Source organism: Phocoena sinus, chromosome 15 (genome assembly GCF_008692025.1).
Source record: "Phocoena sinus isolate mPhoSin1 chromosome 15, mPhoSin1.pri, whole genome shotgun sequence".
Lineage (NCBI taxonomy): Eukaryota > Metazoa > Chordata > Mammalia > Artiodactyla > Phocoenidae > Phocoena > Phocoena sinus.
In genome coordinates this window covers 5,554,314-5,577,548 of record NC_045777.1, presented here as the reverse complement: position 1 = coordinate 5,577,548, position 23,235 = coordinate 5,554,314, and the positions used below count along the sequence as shown (strand labels likewise).

Below are 23,235 nucleotides of genomic sequence, written 5' to 3'. Positions count from 1 at the left end.
TGTCGGTTGTTTCAAGGCTCCTCGGGCCTCCGCCGTTTTGGGTGGAGGTGGGTGCAGGTGGCCTGCACGGCCCCAGCTGCAGCCCCGGTCTGGGATGCAGAGGGGGCTGCCCAGGCTTGACTCCACAGGAACAGTGCGTCGTGGGCATCTCCGTTAAGATAAACAGGCTTTGGGGATCCCTCCACGTTCCCAGTCTCATCTTCTGGAATGCGTGCATTCACGCATTTGTTCCTTCACTCAGCACATCTTTACTGAGTGCTTTCCATTTGCGAGGGCCTGGGTACATGGCAGTGAACAAAGCAGCCGGCAGCCCGTCCTCCTGGAGCTGGCCTCTCGTGGGGAGGCGGTCCACACAGAAACAAACATGTATAAAGCAGGGTCGGGCAGGGACACGAGCTTTTGAGGGATGCTGGAGGAGAAGGCCTGGATGGAGTCCGAGTCCCAGGCCCTGAGAGCATCCAGTCAGCGGCAGCAGATCCAAACACCAGGCCAGCTGCCTTCCAGGACAGGCTGGGAACTGAGAACCTGCGTCGTTCCTGGGGCTGCGGCCAGATGCCGCCTCTGAGATGCAGGTGGGGATGGACGGTGGGGTCCCAGCCTGGCTACTCGCTGAGTGAAAGGTCCAGACTCAGGAGACAGCCAGGAGGCGGGGCAGGGAAGGTGGGCACGGGTTCCATTCCCAGCGGGGGTTGGGAGGGAAGGATGGGACCGGACATAAACTGGGGATGTTTTAAGTGAAAGGTTCCTTAGTTGAACCCCCACTTTTCCCAGCTGAGCAGCTGAAGCCCAGAGAGGTACAGGGGTGCTTCCCAGTCCCCGGGGAGTCCCAGGACCGTCACGTGGCTCTGAAGCCCGTTCCAAACCATGAGTTTGACAGCCGTGATTCCACCCGCTCAGGGCTGTGGCTTCCTCTCCCCTCCGGCCGTACTAGTCTTCTGGGGCTGCTGCAGCATCTGACCATGAACTGGAAGACTTAAGACAACAGAAATTTACTTGCTCACAGCTCTGGAGGCCAGAAGGCCGAAGTCAAGGTGTCGGCAGGGCCGTGCTCCCCGAGAAGGCGCTAAGAGGGAAGACTGTCCCCTGTATGCCTTTCGGTGCTGTGGCTTCCGGGGTCGCCAGCAATCACGGCGCTCCTCGGCTTGAAGTCGCATCCCTCCAACCTCTGTCTCTGTTGTCACAAGGCCTCCTCCTTGCGTGTCTGTGTCCTCATGTGGCCTTCTGGTAAGGACAAAAGTCATTGGATTAGGCCCCATACTGCTCCAATATGACCTCATCTTAAATGGATGATAGTACAAAAATCCTATTTCCAAATAAGGTCACATTCACGGGTACCAGAGACTTGAATATATTCTTGGGGGACACAATCCAACCCGTAGCAAATGCCCACATCCAGGCACAGTCTCAGAGTAGGGTCCTGAGTCCAGGCTCCCCTCGTGGAGACAGTGACAAAGCCTGTAAACCATCTCCTGAGTGAGCTGTGTCAGGCGAGGGTAGGCAGTGGGCAGGGGGACGGGGCTTTATCCACTTGCCACATTCAGAGCTGTGAGCCTGGGAAAGTGTCCTCAGGGGAGGAGAGGCAGCACGTGTGCTGGGCAGCAGCGGACAGACCCTCACCCCGAGCAGCCTGGCCTAAATCGTCACTCCTGTGTCTTTCCATTTGGCTTCCCAACCCCCCTTCCCTTCTGCTGGTGATGCAGGGACCTAAGGGGACAGAGGATGAATGAGTGAATGATTCAAACCCGGCTGTCCTCTTCTTGAGACACCGATGTCCCCCCTGTCCCCATCCTGGCTGGGCCCGAGTGCAAGGCGCATGCAGTGAGCCCACCCACCCGGGGGCTGACCAATGTCCTGCCCGTGTCCTGCTCTGTCCCCTTGTAATGAAGGGCTTGGAACTTTAGAGAGAGGAGCATTGGCCCAAAGGCCCAAAGCGTTGGGACCAAGATCGACCTCTGGGCTGACCTCCCAACCCACCATGTGATGGACACCAAAGGAAGCAGGGACAAATGACCCCTGTCCAGCCATGCTGGCCCCTTCAGTAGAAATTATCAAACTGCATCTGCTTCATTTGGGAACGCTTTCAGTTGTCATCATGGAAAACCCAACTACAGTGGCTTAAACATGTTGGGATCTATTCTTCTTACCCAACAAGGAGCCTGGTTGTTGGCCTTGGTTTAGCCCAAGTTTTCTCAGTTTCAGCGCTGCTGACATTTTGGGCTGGATAATTCTTTGTTGTGGGTGCTGTCCTGTGCCGTACAGAATATTTAGCAGCTTCCCTGGCCCCCACATTCTAGATGGCAGTAGCGTTCCTCCCTCAAGTTGTGACCACCAAAAATGTCTCCAGACATTTGCCAAATGTCCCCTGGGTTTAGCGGTATCAGGACTGGTGTCTGTGAGTCGCTTGCGCTTTGCCTTAAGGTCGTAAGTCAGCTGCCACAGCTCCGAACATCCCAACCATGTTCAGAGCAGAAATAACAATAAGGGGCTGGGACCAGATACCATTGTTTCTTTGAGCAGAAGGCCGGAAGCCAAACAGATTTCTACTTGGTTCTCACTTCACTCGACCTCTCTGAGGTCTCACCTGCCCAGCCCTCAAAGCATGGAGACAAGGCCTTCTCTAAAGGCTGTGGGAGGACAAAATGGGATCATGCATTGGCCATTTACTGCTCTGGGTGGCCTTGGGGGAGTCACTCTGAGCTTCAGTTCCCTCCCTCTTAGAACTGGGCTAATAGTACGTACCCGAGAAAAAAAAGGTGTTTTGAGGTTAAATCACCTAATTATATATGTCACCCAGTTCAGGGCTGGGCTCAAAACAGGCACTAAAACAACTGACCTTTATTATTATTAGTGGTGTGGGAGGATTAGCCACTAAAAGTGCCCGGCACTCAAAGGTTATTCCGTTAGTGATGGTGGCTGGATCTCCTGCCTCTAAGCTTTTGCATTGTTACCTGTGCTGTTCCCTATGCGCCAATGGCTCTGGCTCTCACCACTTGCTCTCACCAATTCCCAGAGGCCTTACCTGACTCTAGAGAACACCTGTCACTTTTCTTTGCTCCCATCTCAGGACCCGCCTGGAAAAATTTAAATGTAAATATAATATTCATTCATTCATTTTCTCTCTATTCCTCCTAGAATGTAAGCTCGTGTGTGTGTGTGTGTGTGTGTGTGTGTGTGTGTGTGTGTGTATTGGGGGTGGGGTACGTCATTAGTTTCCTACTTGCAGTCTTCCCGGGGTCTAGAACCCTGGCCTGGCACCTAATGGATCATTAATAAGGATGTGCTGGGTGAATAGCTAATTCTCAGGCAGAAGTTGGTGACACGTGGGCACGTGGGGCCACCCGACGGGCGGAGAGATTGGTGACGCAGAAACTTAAGGGCCGGAGAATGAACACGTGAAAGAACCGTAGCGGGCGCATCCGCCTTTTAAGAGACTGACGCCCCCTGCCCTCTTCCGGGCCGGGCGGGAGCGCGAGATGCACGCAACGAGCCTGCCCATCCCGGGGCGTTTCCCTTTTCTGACCCCGTGTCCCCGTCCCGGGCGCCAGCCGCCAGGCTCGAGACCCTTCGGACCCCGCAGCCCCAGCACGTGCTCTGCAAACGCCCGCCGGCCGGCGCGCAGCCGCACTCCCCGCGGCGCCCCTCCCTGCGCGGCCGCTCCGCCGGGAGGGGCGAGGGTGGGCGGGGCGGGGCGGGGCGGGGCGGGGCCGGTCCGGGCGGCTCTGGGACTTGTAGGCCTGGAGCCTCGCCGCCCGCGCCCCCCCGCCCCCGCCCCTAGAAGCCCTGTCTGTCACGGAAGGGGAAACTGAGGCCCGCTGATGGGACCCAGTGTGCCCAAGATGGAGCGGCCGCACGGTGACCGCCTTCCCTGGCCCACAAAGTGGAGGTCACGCTTTCGCAAAGTTTTCCAAGGGCGCGCTGAGTGTCCCTTGTCTGGTCGAGAGCTCTCCTCGGCTTCTTCCTTCCATCGTGCATTCACTCAACAAACATTTCCCGGGGGCCCTCTGCTTGCCGGGCCTCACAGCTTGAGCAAACCATCCAAGGGCCCACCTCGCAGGGGAGAGAGACCTTAAACCCATGAATAGGTAACCAGGGCTTGGGGAGGTGAAAGTACACTGAAGGAAAAGAAGAGCAGAATAAAGGGCGAGCGATGAGGTCCAGCCCCGAGGCAGGAGTGGGGCCTGGGGAGTTGGAGGAAACTGGGAGCGACAAGACCAGGGAGAAATGAGGGGAGACTGGAAAAGTGTGTCCCCGGAGTACTCAGGGTTCCATTCCCAGCGTGAGGGGGCTGGGGCGGGGGTTTGGGGGGAAGGAAGGGTCAGACCAATGGTTGCCGGGTGGCGCGCGGGGTCAGGGAGTCCAGGGGCTTGAGGCACAGCTGGTCTGGGCCTGGAATCAAACGCAGCCTGACAGAGAAGGTGCCTGATAAACACCTGAAAGACTAGTGAACGCTTCGCCTGCCTCCCTGTACCCCTCAGTCCGCCAGGAGCTGGGGTCACGAGGAGCGACCCCGCTCAGAGCAGTGGTAACTTGAAAAAAAAAGCGCAACCTAAAAGTTAAGAATTATGTTTTACTTGGCGGACTTTCTGAGGACTCGAACCCTTGAAGCAGCTCTCAGGGACTGCTCCAAAGAGGTCAGGGAGGAGCCAGGATATAGAGGAGTTTTTGCAACAAAAAACCAAAACGTGGGAACATCAAAAGATCACTGTTAGTTAAAGAAAAACCAGACATCTCAAGTTAGCGAATTTAGCGCTTTTCTACGTATGCGAACATGCAAGAGTCTGGGCTCATTGAAATCTTTCCTTTGATGTGCACCTTAACCATCTAGGGCCAGTATCCTGTTTTTTTCCACCCTGAATCCCCTCAGGGTACACAGTTGGGGGTGGCTGCAGTGGCTGATGGCCGCAACATCTTTTGTTTACTGACATGGCAGGTGACATTTTTCGTCCACAGCAGAGTCCCGACTGCACAGGACATCACAATGCTGGTGCGTCATTAGTTTCCTACTGATGTGGAGGGTTTGAGATCCTCAGGGCCTGGCTCTGCACGGCCGTGTGACCCACTGGTGGCGGGGTGCTGGTGCCAGGGCCTCGGGTTCAGTGCTCTTGTCAGACATGAAATTCCTAATAACTTTGGACAAGGTGCCCTGACAATTCTGTAGCGGGTCCTGCTACAGAGACCCAGGGGTGGGCCTGTTTCTAGGGCTGGGGAAGGGAACAGAGGGAACAGGGCCACCCTCTGCTTGTTTTACCCCAACGATGGCCCATAGAGATGGAGGGATCCTTGGCACAGGGATGGACTTTTGAGGAGGCCAGAACTACTTCCCCTGTCCAGTCACCTTCTCAGAGGGGCCTCTGGGACCACTCTGGCCACTCCTGGATGGCAGCACCCTGATTTATTTCTTAATGGATAGTACATTGTATATTTACCTGTTTGTCTTGTTCATGGAAGCTCTGTGGGGTACAGTGTGTTGCGTGCATTTCTGCATCCCCCACGCCCTGATAAATATTCGTCAAACAAATTACATTTACATATAAAAACAAAGGCTGTTTCACCTTTAATATGAGTTCCTGTACCGCAAGCTGCACTGGGGAAACGATTCACTCACTCAGCATGGTCTGAATCGTTTACATCTGATTCACTAGACGGTGCGCTCCTCGAGAGCAGGGGCCAGGAACCCAGTGAGCACGTATTGGTGCCCCCAAAACACCCGGATGCGCTCCCTACCGTTGTGCTCGCCCTGCCCCTGGGCTTCACCAGGGCACGTGGGGCGTGGTGGCGGGGCCGGACTACGCCTCCCGGCGGCCCCCGCGCGCCCGGGCGGGGATGAGGGGGCGGGGCAGGACGCCAGGGGCGTGGCCTGGCGGGCCGGGGGCGGGGCCGACTACAAAGCCAGGGTGGGCCACGGGGCGCAGAGTTCCCGCAGCGCCGGCACGAACGCGACGCAGCGCAGTGCCGCGCGTAGAGCGGGAGCGACCCGCGAGTGGACGGGCCCGGCGGCTGGGCCGGCGCCCCTGCTGCCCCGCTCGCTCCCCGCCGCCCCCAATGAGCGCAGCCCCACGCGGCCCGGGTCCGTAGGCGGCGGGGCGCCCCCCATGCTGCTGCAGCCCGCGCCGTGCGCCCCGAGCGCGGGCTTCCCGCGGCCGCCGGCCGCCCTCGGCGCCATGCACGGCTCGCAGAAGGACACCACGTTCACCAAGATCTTCGTGGGCGGCCTGCCCTACCACACCACCGACGCCTCGCTCAGGAAGTACTTCGAGGGCTTCGGGGACATCGAGGAGGCAGTGGTCATCACCGACCGTCAGACGGGGAAGTCCCGCGGCTACGGCTTCGTAAGTGGCCCCGCGGCCGGGCGCTCCCCGCCCCGCACTTATCGCGGCCGGGCCGCTGAGTCAGCCGGCGGGCGCACGCCAGCCCCGGGCGCCTCCCGCCGGCTCGGCACCTGCTGCCCCCTCTCGGGCTCCAGCCGGTCCTGCCCCCGCCCCCCAGGCCCCGTCTCCCTGACCCCTCCCCACGCCCGGTTTAAAGGGAGAGCCGCTGTGTTCAATTAGGTCTCCGAAGTTTGTGGAGAGGTTCTCGGCACTTCCTGGAGCAACAAGCGAGCGAAGAGCCGGGCTTCAGCTCCGGGCGCTCAGGAGCTCTGAAGCAACCCCCATTTTATTTTCTAGCAGCCCCCTCAGACACGCCAAACAACCTAAGTAAAAATGGGACTGAAGACACCGCTTCTACTTCCTTTCTAACTAGGGTGTCCCTAAACCCCTCCCACGAGGAGGTTTGTAGTCCCCACTGGCCGGGACCCCTGCCTCCCTTCAGGGTGGCCGTGTCTTCCTTGGTGGTTGTTTCCGTCCTTGAGGGCAGTGTTTCCTAGCACTTGAACTCGGGGGGAGGAGCCGGGGCCCAGGGGCAGCTTTGGGAGGGCCCCAGGCTGGGGTCAGAGGGGACTGGGCTGGACGCCTTGGGTAATGGGCACCCGGGGCGGGGGGAAACGAGGGCCCCGTGCCAGGGCTCTAGAGCCCTCTCTCTGTTCCCCCCGCCGGCAAGTGAAGCCCCTGATGCGTCTGTGCTCCTCCAGGTGACCATGGCTGACCGGGCGGCAGCTGAGAGGGCTTGCAAAGACCCTAACCCCAACATTGACGGCCGCAAGGCCAACGTGAACCTGGCCTATCTGGGTGCCAAGCCGCGGAGCCTTCAGACGGGTGAGAGCCTTGTTTTCCTTCCCTGGCACTTCTGGTTGCTATATTCAGCGTTGGTATCTGTCGGGTGGAAAAAGCGCCCGCCCCCCCCCCCCCCCCCAAGGGGTGGCAGTCGGCTGTCATGTGCTCCCAGAGAGCCATCTCAGAGCAGTCATCTCCCAGCTTGGAAGCTGAACCCTTTCCTCTGGCTGTGTGTGCCGGTGGGACAGGGCGAGGAGGGCGCGTCACCCGGTTGTCAGCTGTCCTCACCGGAGGGAGGAAGTTGCTCCCTGGGGCTGGAGGTTGGGAGGACCGACACCCAGAGGCTGCTGCCTCTCGGGTCCCTTGGCCTCCTTCGGTTGGGAGTTTCGGGTTCACGTGGAGGTGGCTTGGGAGGGGAAAGGAAGCTGGTTAACGCTTTGGGTTAGAGGTGGATGGTTGTGAGGTGCTTTCCTGTGTCAGGCCGGGCCCCTAACTGGTCCCTCGTTTTAGGCTTTGCCATCGGCGTGCAGCAGCTGCACCCCGCCTTGATCCCGCGGACTTACGGGTGAGTGGACGGGGCTGGCTGGGATGGGGGGTGGTAAACAGGCCTTGGAAGCCAGGCCAGGGGGCTGTGAGCTTCCTGGGTCTTCTAGTGCAGGCGCCCATCGGTCTGAGGGAGCCTCTTACCTTGGGACCGCCGACCCCACGGTGGTCGGTTGCGCTGTCTGCAGCCACCTTTCTGTGTCTGAGAACCGACCTTTGCTCCAGCCTTTCAGAAGCGTGATTGTGTTTTGGGAGTGGGAGGGAGACAAGCTGGGAGAAGGGGGAGAAGGCAGGTTGCGTTTCTCTGTCCCCCGGAAAAGGCCGCACCACAGAGACATGGGGAGCATGAGCTCTGGAGCCTGTGGCCTGGGTTCAGATCCCGGTTTCCCCTCGCTGGGTGCGTGACCTCCGCTCACGCAGCCACCAGTGCCTCAGTTTCCTCACCTGTGATATGGGATGGTGACAGCACCTCTGAGTTCTGTGGGTGGAGGCCTGGCACGGGCCCCATGCAGGTTAGGTAAGTATGCTGGAAGGGTTTGCCGACTAGGAACCAGGCCAGGTTCTTTGAGGGTGCCCCTCTGACCTGCTCCAGTGCCCGACAGATGGCGGCAGCAGGTCACTGCCAACCGGTCCAGTGTTTGCGAAGCTGCAACAGGTGAGCCGGGAACAGGGCCAGACGTCCCCACCTGAGTGGGCCCGGCCTGTGGCCGTTCGTCTGCTGTGCTTTAGAGCAGTGTGTCGCAGCCTGCTCCATCCGAAAAGGGCCTTCGTCGTTGTCTTTTTTTTTTTTTTTAAACGTCTAATAAGGTCTAGCAGCTGCTTGGGAAAGGACAGAAACTTTAGGGGCACAAAGGAGCCTGCCATGCCGGCTGACTTCCCAGCCCTGTGATTGATGTCGGCCGTGTGCCCCCGTGCAGGGAGTGTGCTGATGGGGATGGGGGTTTGTTCTGGGGGGCCAGTTGTAGAACAGGCAGCCCCTTTTAGAATGTTAGAACTTCTGAAGCTGTCAGAGCCTGAATCCCAGACCCTGCGTTTTGTGCTGAAAGTTGCAAGTGTGTACGTGTGTGTGTGTGTGTGTGTGTGAGCGTGTGTGTACCTGCCCCAGAGGCTTGGTTTAAGGGGCCACCTGGCTCACTGGGGCAGCGTGAACCGGGCGCTGGAGCAGGCTGGGAGCTGGACTTGGGTGGACTGGGCAGGTCAGCCATGATTCGGGGCTGTTTACCCTGACAGGCAGCCTCTGTGGCCCCCACGTGAACTGGAGGAAGTGTGTGAGCCCAGGTCCCGGTCCGTCCTCCTGAGAGGAAGCCTGGAGGGCGGCAGCGAACAGGGGGTTCTGGTTTCCTTCTTGTCCTGGGATCTGCTTCACCTGTGTCTGCAGCCATCTTGGAAGGTGTTTGGGGACACCCCCGTCTTCCTGCCATCACCCAGGTTCTTCCTGTTTGGGTTCAGGCCATACGAGGAGGGTGTTCCTCACTTTCCACAGCCCTGGCTCTGTTCCCCGGGGCAGGGGCTGGGCCAGGGGCTGGCATGGAGATCCGGGCGTGAGCCTCGAGCACGTGCGGCTCTTTCCTGCTTGAGATGCGACCGTAGCTTCCCGCCCGAGCCTGGGCTCCCTTTTGATCTGTCACAACTGCCTCTGGGACTTGGTGAGCACCAGCACTTGGCCCCCGGAGCCTGCAGACCCGGGTTCAAATGCTGACCTTGTCACTTACCAGTTGGTCCATCTTGGCAACAGATGTTCTTTTCTGAGCCTTCACTTTCCTCATCTGGAAAATGGGAATAACAACCACCTGAGGCAGTGCTGGCACATGGGGCCAGGGGCTCCGTACCTGTCTGCCTTCTCTCCTGCCCTCACGGCAGCTCTCTAAGGTTGGCACCTATATTACTCTTGCTTCTTAGGTGGGGAAACCGTGGCAAAGAAAGGTTAAGAAGGTTAACAACCTGTCCAGGGTGGCTGAAGTGACAGGATTTGAACCCACGCGGGCTGGCTCTGGAACACGTGCTCTCAACCACTGCTCTCTGGGGCGGGCGGGTGGGAAGGGTGCTCCGACCGTTTCCCTCGTGGTCCTCAGCGCACCACCCATGGGAGGGTGGTCAGGCGTTGGTCACCGATTTTACTGCCATGTGCTCCCGACTGCAGGCGACAGTGTTTTGTAAGTGAATCTGTTGGCTGGCCATTTAATACCTGTGACGATGAAGAGGCCTCTGGCCCTATTTGTTGGTTACCAGGGGGGTGGAGACCCAAACAGGGACAAGGATCAGAGGGACAGTCCAGCTCTGTATTTCCAGCGGCCGGTGGACCGCAGCCTCTCAGAGCTGTGCCGCCTCCCACCAGGCCTTGCTGAGACCCCAGGGGGCAGGAAGGGTGCCGGGCCGGGCTTTTGGGGTCAGCTGTCTCCTCCCAGTACCCGCCCGCCTGGCTGGAGAGTTGGGCCGTCAGCGTCCCTTTTGATTTTGCAAACAACGGGCCTGGGCTCGGCCGGGCCTGACTCAGCGGTCAGTGGTGTTGGCTCTGGGTTGGCAGCAAGGCCCGGGCAGCCCAGAGTTTGCAAACCCGTTAACCCTCTCCTGCCCCGCGGAACTTTCCCCGACTTTCTGGCCCCGATCGTGTGCCTGGGACAGCTCTAAAGATTCCACAGCTTGCTTTTGGGCAAGGCCACTGCGGAATCCTCATCTGGCTGGGTCGTAAATGTCAGCATGGAAAGATTTGCCAAAGAACTTTTACACTCGCTGCTTTTTGCTTGGATTCCCTGCCCGCAGTTTTTCTTTTCTTCAAGAATGGGATTTTTCAGGACCTGACGCGACCGGGACACTTCTGTCATGTTAACTACGTGGGGCCGAGGGTTAGAGTTAAGGTTAGGGTTTGGAGAAGGCTTCTTTGGCAGGTGGCAGGGGGCTCAATCCCGGCGGGGGGGACTGCGGCCATAGGCCACCCAACCGACCGGCCCTTTGCTGATGGGGTGGGACAGTCAGCAGACTGCACGCCCAGGCCCAGGCCCAGGCAGAGTGTTCGGTCTGGCTTGGAAGGGGCCTCCCAGTGTCAGGGCTGTCTGTCCAGGCCTGAGCCTGAGGCTTGTAGGAGCTGAGGTTTGTCCCAGGCCTGGCTGCACTGGGAGCCTCCCCTTGGGTTATTTTTGAAGGGCCAACTGCTTCTCCGGGCTCAGCTCCCCACCCCAGCTTCTTAAGGGTGCCTTGTTGTGGGCTCCACAGCCGTCCACCGCAAGCCGCCCCCCTCGGTGCCAGGTTGGGGCCAGTCTCTAGGTCCCAGATGGCAGGACCTGCTGGGGCTGCTGGGTGTCAGGCAGGCCTCGTGCTGGAGCAAGGCCCCGGGGCTCAAGGCCAGGCCCAGCCCCTTCTCTCCGGGCTCATCTCTCCGTCTGCGGGGTGGGGACTGTGTCGGTGCCACCTCCCAGGGCCGACTGGGGATGGGACCCTCTCCCCGGCATGTGCACACGTTGTTCGGCCTGGAGTTTCAGGCCCCTACACCCTCTGTGTGAAGGGCCCCAGTGCCCAGATGGAGACCTGCTGCCCTTACTGTGACCAGGCTGTGGGTGTGTGCCTGCCCAGGGGGTCTGAGCAGAGTGTCTGGGTCCCCAGGGGAGGAGAGGGGCCAGAGAGTGACAGGACGATGTCACGGAGCACAGTGGGCTGGGCAGAAGGCCGAGAGCTGTTCCCAGAATCTTTCATTCATCCAGTATTTGTTGAGCGCCTGCTGGATACTTTGAATAAAAAAGGTGTGGTTGGTTCTCCATTTTGCTTTCTGGCGGGGAAGCCAGGCCATTAGACATCCACGTGGGCACGTGAGGGCCGAGGTGGTGACGGGGACAGCTGAACAGGGCAGCTGGCCGGTGGAGGGCCTCGTGGCCTGGGACAGGCCTGTGTCGAGATTGTAACGGTGGGTGGGTGATTGTGCGTGTGATACAGAATCATGGACTTACACCTGAGGACACCCCCGAACTGGTGGAATTCGAGCCAGGCCCGGAGCTGAGCTCAGAGCGATGCTCCGGCGTGCGCCTCCTGGGTTTGGTAGCATGTTGGGTTATGAGACGTCACCTCTGGGGACCCCACGGGAGGGCCCTTGGGGCCTCTCTCTGCTGTGTTTGTGCTTTCCGGAGAGTCTCTCGTGATTTCATGATACGAAGTAAATAAAGCCGGGGGGAGTCACAGCGCCTGAACAGGGGGCCCGCACCTTGGAGGTGTGGCAGGAAGTGAGGTCAGAGCCGGAGGGTATGGGGGCAGAGAGGAAGCTGGTGCCCTCCCGGGTGGCATCACGTGGCTTGTTTTTACTTTCAGGGTGTCTGGGGTGGCCCTGTCCCTCCCCAGCCCGTCGCTTCCTGTTTGGCACTCGCTGGAGCGAGGAGTGGGCCGGCGCGTGGCCCTCCCTGGCGGGCGGCCCGCGCACACCTGTTGTTTGTCCCCGTCTGCTGTAACAGACACTGGCCTCAGGGGCGGTTCTCGGGCTTCTGTCCAAGGATGAGCTCTTCGCCGGCCCCAGTGGCCCTGGCAGGAGGGGCCCCCGTACCGAGACCTCGTCAGGAAGCCTCTGGTCAAAGGGAGAGGCCTGACCACTCGCAGGCTGATGTGGGCGTCTCACTTGGCCTCACGGGTGTGTCCCAGAGCAGGGACCCGGGTGGGGGGCTCCCAAGTGGGCCGGGCCGCCCCTTCTCACTGCAGCGGGAGGAGGCTGTGTAAGGAGCCTGGAAGCCCCACGACTTGTCTTTGTGACCCTTTGTTGTCACGACGAGTTTTCGCCCTTGAGCCTCAGTTTCCCCATCTGCCATGTGGATGTGATGCGTGCCCTGCAGCGTGCTGACGGGGGGGGGCGGGGTGGGTCTGGATCATTCTCCTGACCCCTCCCACGTGGCTGAAAGGAGGAAGCTGTGCTTTCGTTCAGCCAGTTTGTGGCAGGTTGGGGACTTTGTGGAGACGGAGGGAGCCCTGGCCCTGCTCGTGATTACGGAGCTTCCTTTGGCAGAGCGGTGGCGGCTCGGGTGGCGACAGGCGCTCTGCGGGGAGAGGGGCAGCTGGGCAGGGGAGGCTGGTGTGAGTGGTGGGAGATTGGCGGGGTCAGAGGCCCAGCAGGTTGGCCTCAGCTCACGTAGGACGTCGGTGGCCCAGGGGAGTGTTCGGATTTGCCTGAGTGCTGGGGGGCCGCTGGGGGCCCTGAGCAGATGAGGGCTGGGTCACTTGTAGCGTCTCTTCAGCTGCTGGGTAGGCCTGAACCACCAAGGCCAGGGTCGGGGCGCCACTAGGGGACCTCACAGTGATCCAGTCCACACGCGAGGCCATGGTGGCCGCCCGGGAGTCAGGAGCTGTGGGATTCTGAACACATTTAAAGAACGTGTGAAAGAAAGTCTGAGAAGATTCCAGAACTTTGGGCCTGAGCTAATGGTGGATCAGTTGGTCTTGGCAGTGAGGGGAGGCTGCAGTTTGGGGGGAAGAGCGGGTGTCTGGGTTTGGACGGGTTCCGGTGGAGATGCCGGGCCAGGGTCTGGCACTACCCCGCGGGAGATGTGTTTTACCTGCTTTGTGGTCTGATGGCCCCAGGGAACCTGGATGTCCCCCCTCCGGAGAGCCCTGGGAGGCCCCTCCCCGGCCTGAGGATCCTGAGTTGTGCCCCAGCGGCCGCCGGCTTCTCCGACCCCTCAGGCCGAACCTCCAGAGAGCAGAGAAAGTGAAATGGGCTCATTTGCCTTTTTTATTTCTATTTTTGGGGGTAGCTGTGCATTCACAAAATGAGTGCTTGGGGCTGCAGCTGATCCCTTTTCGCTGACAGTTTTGCTTTGAGTGTGTGGGCGGCATGCCCGTCTGTCTCCCGGGCGCCGGCTCCCTCAGCCCCCTCACCTGCCCCAGTGTCCCCGGACGCTCCTGGGCAGACCCCAAGACCTCTGCCTTCAGGGCTCCAGGGGAGGCTCTGTTGGACTCTGTAGCACCCTCAGTTTACCCATGGGGAAACGTGGCCAGAGAGGGCCGATAGACTTGGACAGGCACGGCCAGGACCCAGACTCGGTCCTCGCCCACCGCCCTGGTCTCCATCGGCCGAGGCAGCTGGCTGGCTCCTGGCTGTGTGCCGCTTGCCCTGGGTGCGTGGGTCTGGGCAGAGATCTCGGCCATCACCCTTTCAGCAGGGGGTGCTCAGCCTGAGCATGTACCCCCCCAGGATGGTATGGCTTTTTTTTTTTTTTTTTTTTTTTTTGTGGCGGTACGCGGGCTTCTCACTGTTGTGGCCTCTCCCGTAGCGGAGCGCAGGCTCAGCGGCCATGGCTCACGGGCCCAGCCGCTTCGCGGCATGTGGGATCCTCCCAGACCGGGGCACGAGCCCGCGTCCCCCGCATCGGCAGGCGGACTCCCAACCACTGCGCCACCAGGGAAGCCCTGGTCTGGCCTTTTGAACCTGGCCGGCTGCAGCCCTCTTCCCAATCTGGGGGTTTGGGGGTTTGCTTTGCCCTGGCCCTGGGCATCGGGTCAACTGACTTTTAGGTTCTGACCCCAAACCTGACCGTCCTGCTAGCTGGTTTGCTTTTGCCTCCAGGTCCCCGGGCTGCCCTCCATGGGGCTGGGCTGGGAGGGGGCTGATCTTGCCCTCCCTCAGGCTCGAGGAGGGGGTCTCCGGGGTGTGGAGAGGGGGCAGTCCCGGCCCCTGGGTCGAGGCCGAGGCTGGCAGGTGAAGAGCCAGACTTGAACTGAGGCTGCGGGTTCTGCTTCCCCAGGGTCCCCGGCTGTGCCGGCCGGGCTACTTCCTCTGCCTCCCCAGGGCCGTGACTCCCGGCCTAGGAAGCGGCAGCAGCCCCGGAGGGGCCCCTTTGCCACCGGGTGCCCGCAGGGCCCTTGGCATTTGGCAGGGGTTGGCTAGGCGCTTGGGACCCAGCCGTCCAGGCCAGGTTCCCGCCCTCGTGGGGCTTGCATTCTCGTGGGGAAGACAGCGGCACAAAGATGGATGACAAGGTGGTGTGGGGTTGTAGGAAGGAAGTAAGGCCGGCGGGGGGGGGCGTGGTCGGGGAAGGCCTCCGAGGAGGTGAGGTTTGAGCTGTGGGAAGGAGCCTGCCAGCAGCGGGAGCAGCAGGTGCAAAGGCCGTGTGCTCGGAGAAGCATGTGCAGTCTGGGGGACGGAAAGGAGCTCTGGGTGGCCGGAGTGGGGACAGTGGGCTGGAGGTAAGCTGGGGAGGTAGGCTGAGGGAGGCCCTGGGGGGTGGGGAGCAGTCAGGGTTTGGCTCTGGGCAAAGGGGAGGCCCCTGTGGGGACGTGCCTGAGTGGCATGGTCTCCTGGACTGTTTTTTTTTTTTTTTTTTTTTTTTGTATGTGGGCCTCTCACTGTTGTGGCCTCTCCCGTTGTGGAGCACAGGCTCCGGATGCGCAGGCTCAGCGGCCATGGCTCACAGGCCCAGCCGCTCCGCAGCATGTGGGATCTTCCCAGACCGGGGCACGAACCCGTGTCCCCTGCATCGGCAGGCAGACTCTCAACCACTGCGCCACCAGGGAAGCCCCTCCCGGACTGTTTTTAAGACGACCCCTGGCCGCAGGGTAGGGGGCTGCGCAGCAGGCCTGCCAGGTCTGGGTGGCATGCAGGCTTGCTGCTGGGGGACTGGGGGGGAACGGGGGGAATTGGGGGACCGGGGGTGGGGCGGGGTGGACGTGGGCAGGGGAGTCCCCGAGGACAGAGCGTGCCAGGCCTGTGCCCTTTTCAGAGGCCTGCAGAGCAAGCACACGGAGGCCAGCAGCACCCTGACCTTTATGGGGAGTTGGTGGGGCGCTGAGGAACCCGCTGGACGCGCACCCTGTTCCCCGGTGCCAGGCGCGTGAGACCTCCCCCGTTGTGGTGTGCGGGCCTGGGGAGGGGGCGCAGGGACTGTGCTCAGATGGGGCCAGCCGGTGGTTTGCCTGGGGGTTTCCTTTTCATCGGAGTCCAGTGGGTTCCCGTGGGGGGGCGGTGTGTGTGCACCAGCTCAGTCCCTTGGTCCCTGCCTGGCCTCTTCCCAGCCCTCTGCATGGGTGTCAGTGGTTGTGACAATGGTATTTGCCTTTTTCTTTGCAGTTTACAGCAGGGTCTCGACCTTACCGTGATGCTGGAGGATTCTTTGTGGTCGGCGGGGGGGGTGGGGGGGGGTGGGGGGGACGCATCCTGTGCGCTGTTGGTAGTGTCCCTGGCCTCCACCTGCTGGCTGCCACTGGCACCCCCCAACCCCCAGTGTGACACCAGGAATGTCCCAGACGCAGCTGAGTGTCCGCTGGGGGCAGAGCCGCTGAGGCTGAGAAATGCCGTTCTGGTGGAGGGTCTCAGTTCTCTAGCCCTGACGTCAGCCTCTGCCAGACCCGTTTTACAGATGGGAAAACTGAGGCTCACAGAAGCTCTGTAACTTTAGCGCAGAGCTGAGGGCCTCGGTCCCCTTCCTGGGGGTGGGGGGGAGCTTTGCAGCTTCCTCCCACCTTGACTCAGCAGTGCTTAACCCAGTGGCAGAACCCACACCAGCCGTTGTCTCCCTGGCCGTGTGACTGCTAGTGCCTCGGCCTCTCTGAGCCTTGGTTTCCCTCTCTGGGAAATAGGGTAACAGCAGCACCTATTTTATGGCTGTGAAATGCTTCATAAGTCATCTTGGGCTTTTCACAAACAGAGTGGGGGAGTGGGGACAGGGTGCTTGAGGGAAACAGGTGAACAAATACAGACACGCAATGTCCCCGCAGGCCAGGAAGCAAGGGAGTCCCCCTTCCTCTCACCCTGAAGCTTATTCGCCCACACCGTGTCTGAGCTTCCCCCAGCAGGGCAGCTCTGTGGTGGCCAGAGCAGAGCTTAGTCCTGACGACACTGAGTGTCAGAAACCTGGTAAATGTGACAGCTGCCTTGGCCAGCAGCCTTGAGGCAGGTGTGGCCAGAAACCCGTCATTTCAGAGCCCCGGGTACTTCTGCCGTGGGGACAGTGTGTGCCTGGTCCAGGTAGTGGTTCTGTAGTGTCAGTGTGTGTCTGAATCTCCGGGGGCCTGTCAGATGCAGATTCCCGGACCCCATCTGACTTGGCAGTCTGCGGGGATCCACATTTTTAGCAAATGCTGTCTGAAGCAGTGGTGTGCCTGCCCGTGTTGGGAGAAGTTCTGGGCTCAAAGCTTCCGTAGCTTCCCACTAAGGAATGTTCTAGGGTTCCGGGAGCTGCGTGGGGCTCACGTGGTAGGGGCATTGATGATGCCCAGGACAGCACAGTGGGCACCGCACCAAGACAGGCTCCATCGTGTCTCCACTGGCTCCTTTTCAGAGACATGCGGGCAGCCGGGGCCCCTTTCCTTTCTCGGAGGGGTCTGTGCCCACCGGCTGTTGGTCAGCACTGCGTGTCCAGCCCCTCCCGTGGCTCGGCCCTGGGCGAGACACCACCTGCTCACGTGAGGTCCAGTGGGGGAGATGGGCCAGGAGCTCAGGCTCTGAGCAGCTGCCCCCTCCTCCGAGAAGCCTCTCCCGACCACTCCCAGCTCTGGCTCACGGGTTGGTATGTTTGTGTGCCTCTGGAATCCAAGCGCTGAGAGGCCAGGGGCTGGGTCGTCTGCTCACTGCTGCATCCTCGCCCAGAGTACACGCGCAGACACGTGAGAAGGCTGGTTGCAGCTTGGGAGGCCAAGGTGGGATTCGAACCCAGGCCCTGCTCTGTTCAGGGCTCTTGTTCCCACCAGGGAGGCAGGAGGGGGCGGGCAGCAGAAACTCCTAATAGGGCGGAGAGGGAGAATGGGTGCCATGGCCTGGGTGCAGGGTTCCTGGCCAAAGCTGCCTGGCTTCCTGACAAGCAGCAGTGTGTGGCCTTGGCGACCGTAGGAGTGCTGCCACCCAGGAGGGCAAACGACGGGGAGGCGGGGACCCGGTGTAGGAACTCCCTGGCCGGGGGGAGCTGGGTCCCCTCCGGGACAGGCCAGGTGTGCCCAGGCTCTCACCCCCAGGGGTTCGCTGCTGGATCCATGGGGCTGTGGTGCCCGTCGCCACCCCAGCTCTTTCCTCGCTGGGTCGTTCACCCCTCGCTCAGGATTTGCCCCTTGTATTTGTGCGTTTGTTGTGGTAAGGCACGCGTACTCTCAAATCTGCTGGTCTAGGGCATGAAATATATTCACGGAGTCACGCAGTCATCACCACCGTCTGATTCAGAACTTTGTCGTCTCCCGGAAGGAGGCCCGTAGCAGTCACTCCCCTCCCCTGCTTTCCGAAGCCCCTGCAGTGTAACCACTTTCTTCCTGGGTTTGCTTTTCTGGAGATGTCACGTGAAGGGAATCATTCAGTCTGTGGCCTTCTGTGTCTGGCCTCTTTCGCTCAGCGTCGTGTCCTCAAGGTCCATCCACACAGTGGCGTGTGTCAGTGCGTTATTCTTTTTTATGGTGGAATACTCCTCCTTGGCGTGGGTACGTGGCAGTCTGGAAGTCCATTCATCAGTGGATGGATGCTGGATGGGTGCTGGATGGGTGCTGGATGGGTGCTGGGTGGGTGCTGGGTGGGTGCTGGGTGGATGCCGGGTGGGTGCTGGCTGGGTGCTGGGTGGGTGCCGGGGGGGTGCCGGGTGGAGGCCGGGTGGGTGCCGGGGGGGCGCTTGCTTTTCCTTTTTGGTTGTGAGTAGTGCTTCTCATTCCCCTTTGTGTCTGTGAATCCTTTTGCCTTTTAGAGATGCTTGGACCCACATGCAACCCTTACACAGCCTCCTTCCAGGCCTTTTCTTTGTGTTCAGAACATCGCCCCACATAAAGTTGCCCTCAGTCAGCTCTTGGACCCATAAAAATGGCATTTCCATACAACTCCACCTCTCCCGTCCTCAGCGCGGATATAAATACACATTTGATTTTTTTAGCGTGAACATTATCACCATTCAGTATAAATACCACAGTTTTGCATAAACAGTATCTCTGTTCTGCGGCTTGGTTTTCTCCCCTGGCAGCGTGGAGGGGAGCGGCTTGGGGGCTGAGCGTGGACCTCGTCCTGCTGCCACGTGGGGCGGTCTGGGGACACTGGACGCTGCTCCGTCCCTGTGGACGACACTCGGGTTTCTCTGCTTTTTCGCTGTTCCCAGGGGTGCCGCCGGGACCCACTGAGCCCCTGTGCTTATTCGGGAGGGAGGGCTGCTGGATGCCGAGGGGCCTGGCGGGGGCAGGGAGCCCAGCTTCCAGGGCCCGGCTTTCTGTCCACTTGCTCTCCCAGAGCTGCCCCAGTTTCTGCCCCTGGCAGGCCTGCGGGAGCGCCGGGAGGGGACGGTTCCCTTTTTCTTTCAAAGCAGCTTCTCTTCGGAATGGAAGGGGGGCAGGCCGGGGGTCCGGGGCCTGTCTCACAGGCGTGGAGGGACGCTGGGGCGGCCCCCAGGTGTGTAACCACGTCAGCCCCATCCCGTGTGACTTGTGCGGGCCCGAGAGGAGGAGGAGGGGCCGATGCTGGAGGCCACGGCGTCTGCCCCGCCGAGGCCGCCGTGTGTCCACCGCTGCCGTGGGGCCCGGCGCTGGCTGCGGAGCGGGCACCTGCTGGTACTGCCTTCCCGAGCCTCAGTTTCTCCGTCTGCGGCGCGTTGGGTCGCTCCTACAGTGGAGGGCTGCACGCGCGGAGCCCGCGGTGGGCACCCTGCAGGAGGGACGGGCGCGGGGTGCAGCTCTCGGCTCGCAGGCTGATGCCCGGGGGGCCTTGGGCGAGGCGCCTCCAAGACCAGCTTTTCTGTTGTAGAATGAGGCGGTTGCCTGAAGGCCAACCTGGGGGACGTTTCAGCCAGTTCCTGCGTGTGAGGCGTGGCCGCCGGCCTGCTGCGCCTCGTCCCTGAGGCTCTGGCCATCATCTTTTCTTCGCAGCACCGCCATTGCGGTTTTGCGGTTACGCTTGTCCTACATCGTTGTCTTCGTTCACTCAGCAAGTGAGCCCCTGCCTGGGCCAAGGTCTGTGTTGTCAGTTCACGGGTGGCTGACGTTGCAGTCAGGGCAGACAGATGTGGTAAACAAGTAAATTGTGCAGGGTGTCACTGCAGGGGGTGGCACATGCTGGGAAGATGAACCCAGGGAAGTGGGGGGACAGGACTGGCTTCATGGACATGTGACCTGGGTGATCACACAGGGACCTGTGCTCAGAAGGGCTTGTGCTGGATTTGATGCTGAAATTGTTCATCATTTTTAAACTCCCCACCCCTGCCCCCGAATCATGTTGTGTTGTTCCTGTGAGGGATGTGTGGTGTTTGGGGTGTAGGGTGGGATGGGGGAGGCTGCCTGGAGGGGTTCACGGAGGAGACATTTGAGTGCAGACTTGAAAAAGGGAGGTGGGAGCCCTGTGGGTCGCTGGGGAAAGTGCTGTGCCGGTTGTGGGCATGGCCAGTGCGAAGGCCCTGTGGTAGGAGCACCATTGTTGTAATTGCACCCATTTTACAGATGAGGAAGTAGAGATGCCGGAGGGGGGACACGGCATCACCCGGCTCTTCCGGCACCTCCACTCCACCCGAGCCAGCCGTGTTTCCCCACTCTGTCGCCCGACCCTGACCCTGGCCCTCTCTGCTTGGCCCCACAGGCTGACCCCCCACTACATCTACCCACAAGCCATCGTCCAGCCCAGCGTGGTGATCCCGGCGGCCCCAGTCCCGTCACTGTCCTCGCCCTACATTGAGTACACACCGGCCAGCCCGGCCTACGCCCAGTACCCGCCGGCCACCTACGACCAGTACCCGTATGCCGCCTCGCCCGCCACAGCCGCCAGCTTTGTGAGCTATGGCTACCCGGCCGCCGTGCCCCAGGCCCTCTCGGCCGCGGCCCCCGCGGGCACTGCCTTCGTGCAGTACCAGCCTCAGCAGCTACAGCCCGACAGGATGCAGTGAGGGCCGTTTCCGCCCCTGCAGCCGCGGCACCGTCACCCCGCGCTGGGCGGGTGCACACCGCACCTGTGCCCCGGGAGACCCTGCGGGACCCCGCCTGCACCCCGGGCGGCCCAGAGACCACTTCTCTTTGCACCCAGGACCGTCGCGCCTTGAGGGAGGACTTGGAGAGAAAAGAGTGACCGAGAGCCATTTGAAGATCAACCTGAATGTTGCGCACACACTGTCCCCATCCTCCCGCACCCCTGGAGCCCACGGGCGGTCCCCCCAGCATCCTGTGGGGCCTTCTAGACCCTCCACAGACCCCTGCGGCCCTCTGGGGTGAGCAGAGACTTTGTCCCGCTCAGAGAGGCCTTGCTCCAGGGAAGCCCAGGATCGCGACGTGTGTGGACTGTTGTTGCTCCGTCTGCAGAGCTGTGAACCGTGCACGGGGGGATCACTGGCCCCCTGAATTCCCATTTTCTAAATGCTGGCCCCGGGGCGCTCCCCCTCCCCCCGGCCCCCAGACGCCCAGGTGCGGCAGGGCCACCAGTGACCGGCGACGGGGCAGCTGGCCGTGGTCCTGTACGTCGAAGCACTGCGACTTTTTTTTCTTATCATCGTTTTGCTACTAAGATGATTCAGAATTTCTGTCTATTTTTTCAGCAGAGACTCTCGCCACCAAGAATCCAAAACCTGTTTTTGACTTTGAAAGACTCGCTTTTGTCGATGGCTCTACACCCGACGAGCCAGTGATAGTATTTCTGTGATAAGGTGTCTGCTGGCCCGGGTGCCCGAGCCCCTCAGAGGGCGGGCGTCTCCAGACAGTAAGTTGTCTTAAGCTTGTCCCCCTCCCTGCGGCCATGACGGGGTTGCGGGCCGAGGGGCTGGACCGCAGCGTCCTGGCTGGCAGGGTGGAGGCCCAGAGTGCCCCCCGCGGTGTCGCCCGCTGTGTATGAACCAGCCCAAGCAGCTGCGGGATTGAGCTGAGACACATCCGCTTGCCTTGGGGGCTCGGGGACGGGGGAGGTGACAGTTCCCACAGCCTGCGATGGGGCTCCTGGAGGAGGAGGGGCCAGGCCCGAGGGGGTTGGGGCCTGCGGGCCGCTCCTGCAGACCTACCTCAGGGAAGTGGGAGGCCTCGGGGCTGCTGCACACGGGCAGGCGTTTCCCTGCACGCCAGGGCAGAGCCAAGGCCCAGAAAGCAAAGTAGCTCAGATTCTAATAATATTTTTATTAGAATGTTCTGATTATAAAAATAAAACTTGTTTTCTTTAAAGAAAAAGTGGGTCTGTAGTTTTTCCCTCGAAGTGGGCACTTCTGAGCCCCATAGCCACCGGGCTCAGTCTCTGATGTGCTCAGAGCAGGGCCCTGGGGGCAGAGGCTGGGCAGCTCCACCAGAGCCTGGTGGAGCAGGGGGCGGCTCCTTGGAGAAGGCAGGGCACTGCTGGCAGAACCTGGGCAGGAGCTGCTGAGAAGGCATAGGAGCAGGTGTCCAGGCCCCCTGCCCTCAGGTTGCTGGCAGCCGGGCGTGGCGCAAGTCAGGAAGGGACGTCTGGGTGTGTGGGAGAGGGGCTCCATCCCGGGATGGTCCCAGCCTCTCCCACCATCCAGCTGGAGCCCTGACTCAGCACTGAGGGAATCACGGGGGCCTCCTGGAGGGGGTGTGAAGGCTGGAGAGGAGGTTCATTCACTCATTGCCTCACTTTCTCCCTCATTCATTCATTCTAAGAAATGGCGTGTGCCAGGTCACATGCAAAGCACTGGGGATAGTCATAAAACACAGCCCTGCCCACTGGGTTTATAACGTACTGGGGGCGCACAGCAAGCATGCAAACTAGCGGGGGAGATGCAGCAAATGCAGACGGGGCAATTTCATATACTGGTCAGGACGTATCACCGGGGGTGACGGAGAATGAGCGGGTTCTAGGCAGGAGGAACAGCAGGTGCAAAGGCCCTGGGACGAGGAGGCCAGTGTGGCTGGAGAGGCACAGTGAGGGGAAAGTCAGTGGGAGGTGAGCTTCGGAGGTGATGGGGTGGGGCAGCAGCAGAGACCCGGTGGACGGATGTGCTGTGAACACAGTCTGGGGAGCGGGGGTAGCAATGCATAGACACGGCCTGGCCAGCTCAGCACAGTGTGGTCGATGCCACGGGGGAGGGGAGGACTGCGCAGGGGCAAGGGGCCATCGGGGGGGCTCCTGGTGATCTGGGGGAGTGGAGTGGGCGCTCCTGGTGGGGAGGCCAGTGTGTGCAGAGCTCGGAGGTTGCGGCTTGGCCTCCTTTGGGTTGGTCGCCCTCCAGACACCAGGCTTGTCCTCCCCGCGACCGCCGCCCCAATCCTGCAGAGCGGAGCTCGGCCTCACAACGCAACATGTGCATCTGTCCCGCCTCCCACGTTCACCTACCACGCACAGCAGTTCACCTACTGCGCACAGCGGGTGAGCCAGGCTCCCTCCGGTCACTGTGAACCCCTCCCTCACCCTCCGGTCACTCTGAACCCCTCCCTCACCCTCCGGTCACTCTGAACCCCTCCGTCACCCTCACAGCCGACTCCTGCTAAGCCTGTCTCACATCTGCTCCCCTCCTCCCCTCCTGGCCCCCTCCCCTGCTTCTAGCCCCAGTCCAGGACCACCCCCTCTCTCCTGGACCCTTGCAGTGGCCCCTTCACTGCTTCTGCCCCATCCTTCTTCAGTCTACACTCCACATGCAGGTAGAGGGTCCTGTTGAACATGCAGCTAGAGGGTCACGGCTCCTCCAGCTCCCCTCTGTGGCTC

At 61.0% G+C, this 23,235-nt stretch overlaps 1 protein-coding gene across 1 annotated transcript; it reads left to right on the top strand.

The window, feature by feature from the left end:
• The first annotated feature begins 5,896 nt into the window (after positions 1-5,896).
• On the top strand, positions 5,897-21,733 carry RBM38 (RNA binding motif protein 38). Its single transcript, XM_032605897.1, has 4 exons — positions 5,897-6,329; positions 7,070-7,193; positions 7,662-7,716; positions 20,182-21,733. Exons 1-4 carry the CDS (start codon positions 6,093-6,095, stop codon positions 20,483-20,485), a joined length of 720 nt encoding a protein of 239 aa, XP_032461788.1. The 5' UTR covers positions 5,897-6,092; the 3' UTR covers positions 20,486-21,733.
• The last annotated feature ends 1,502 nt before the right edge of the window (positions 21,734-23,235 follow it).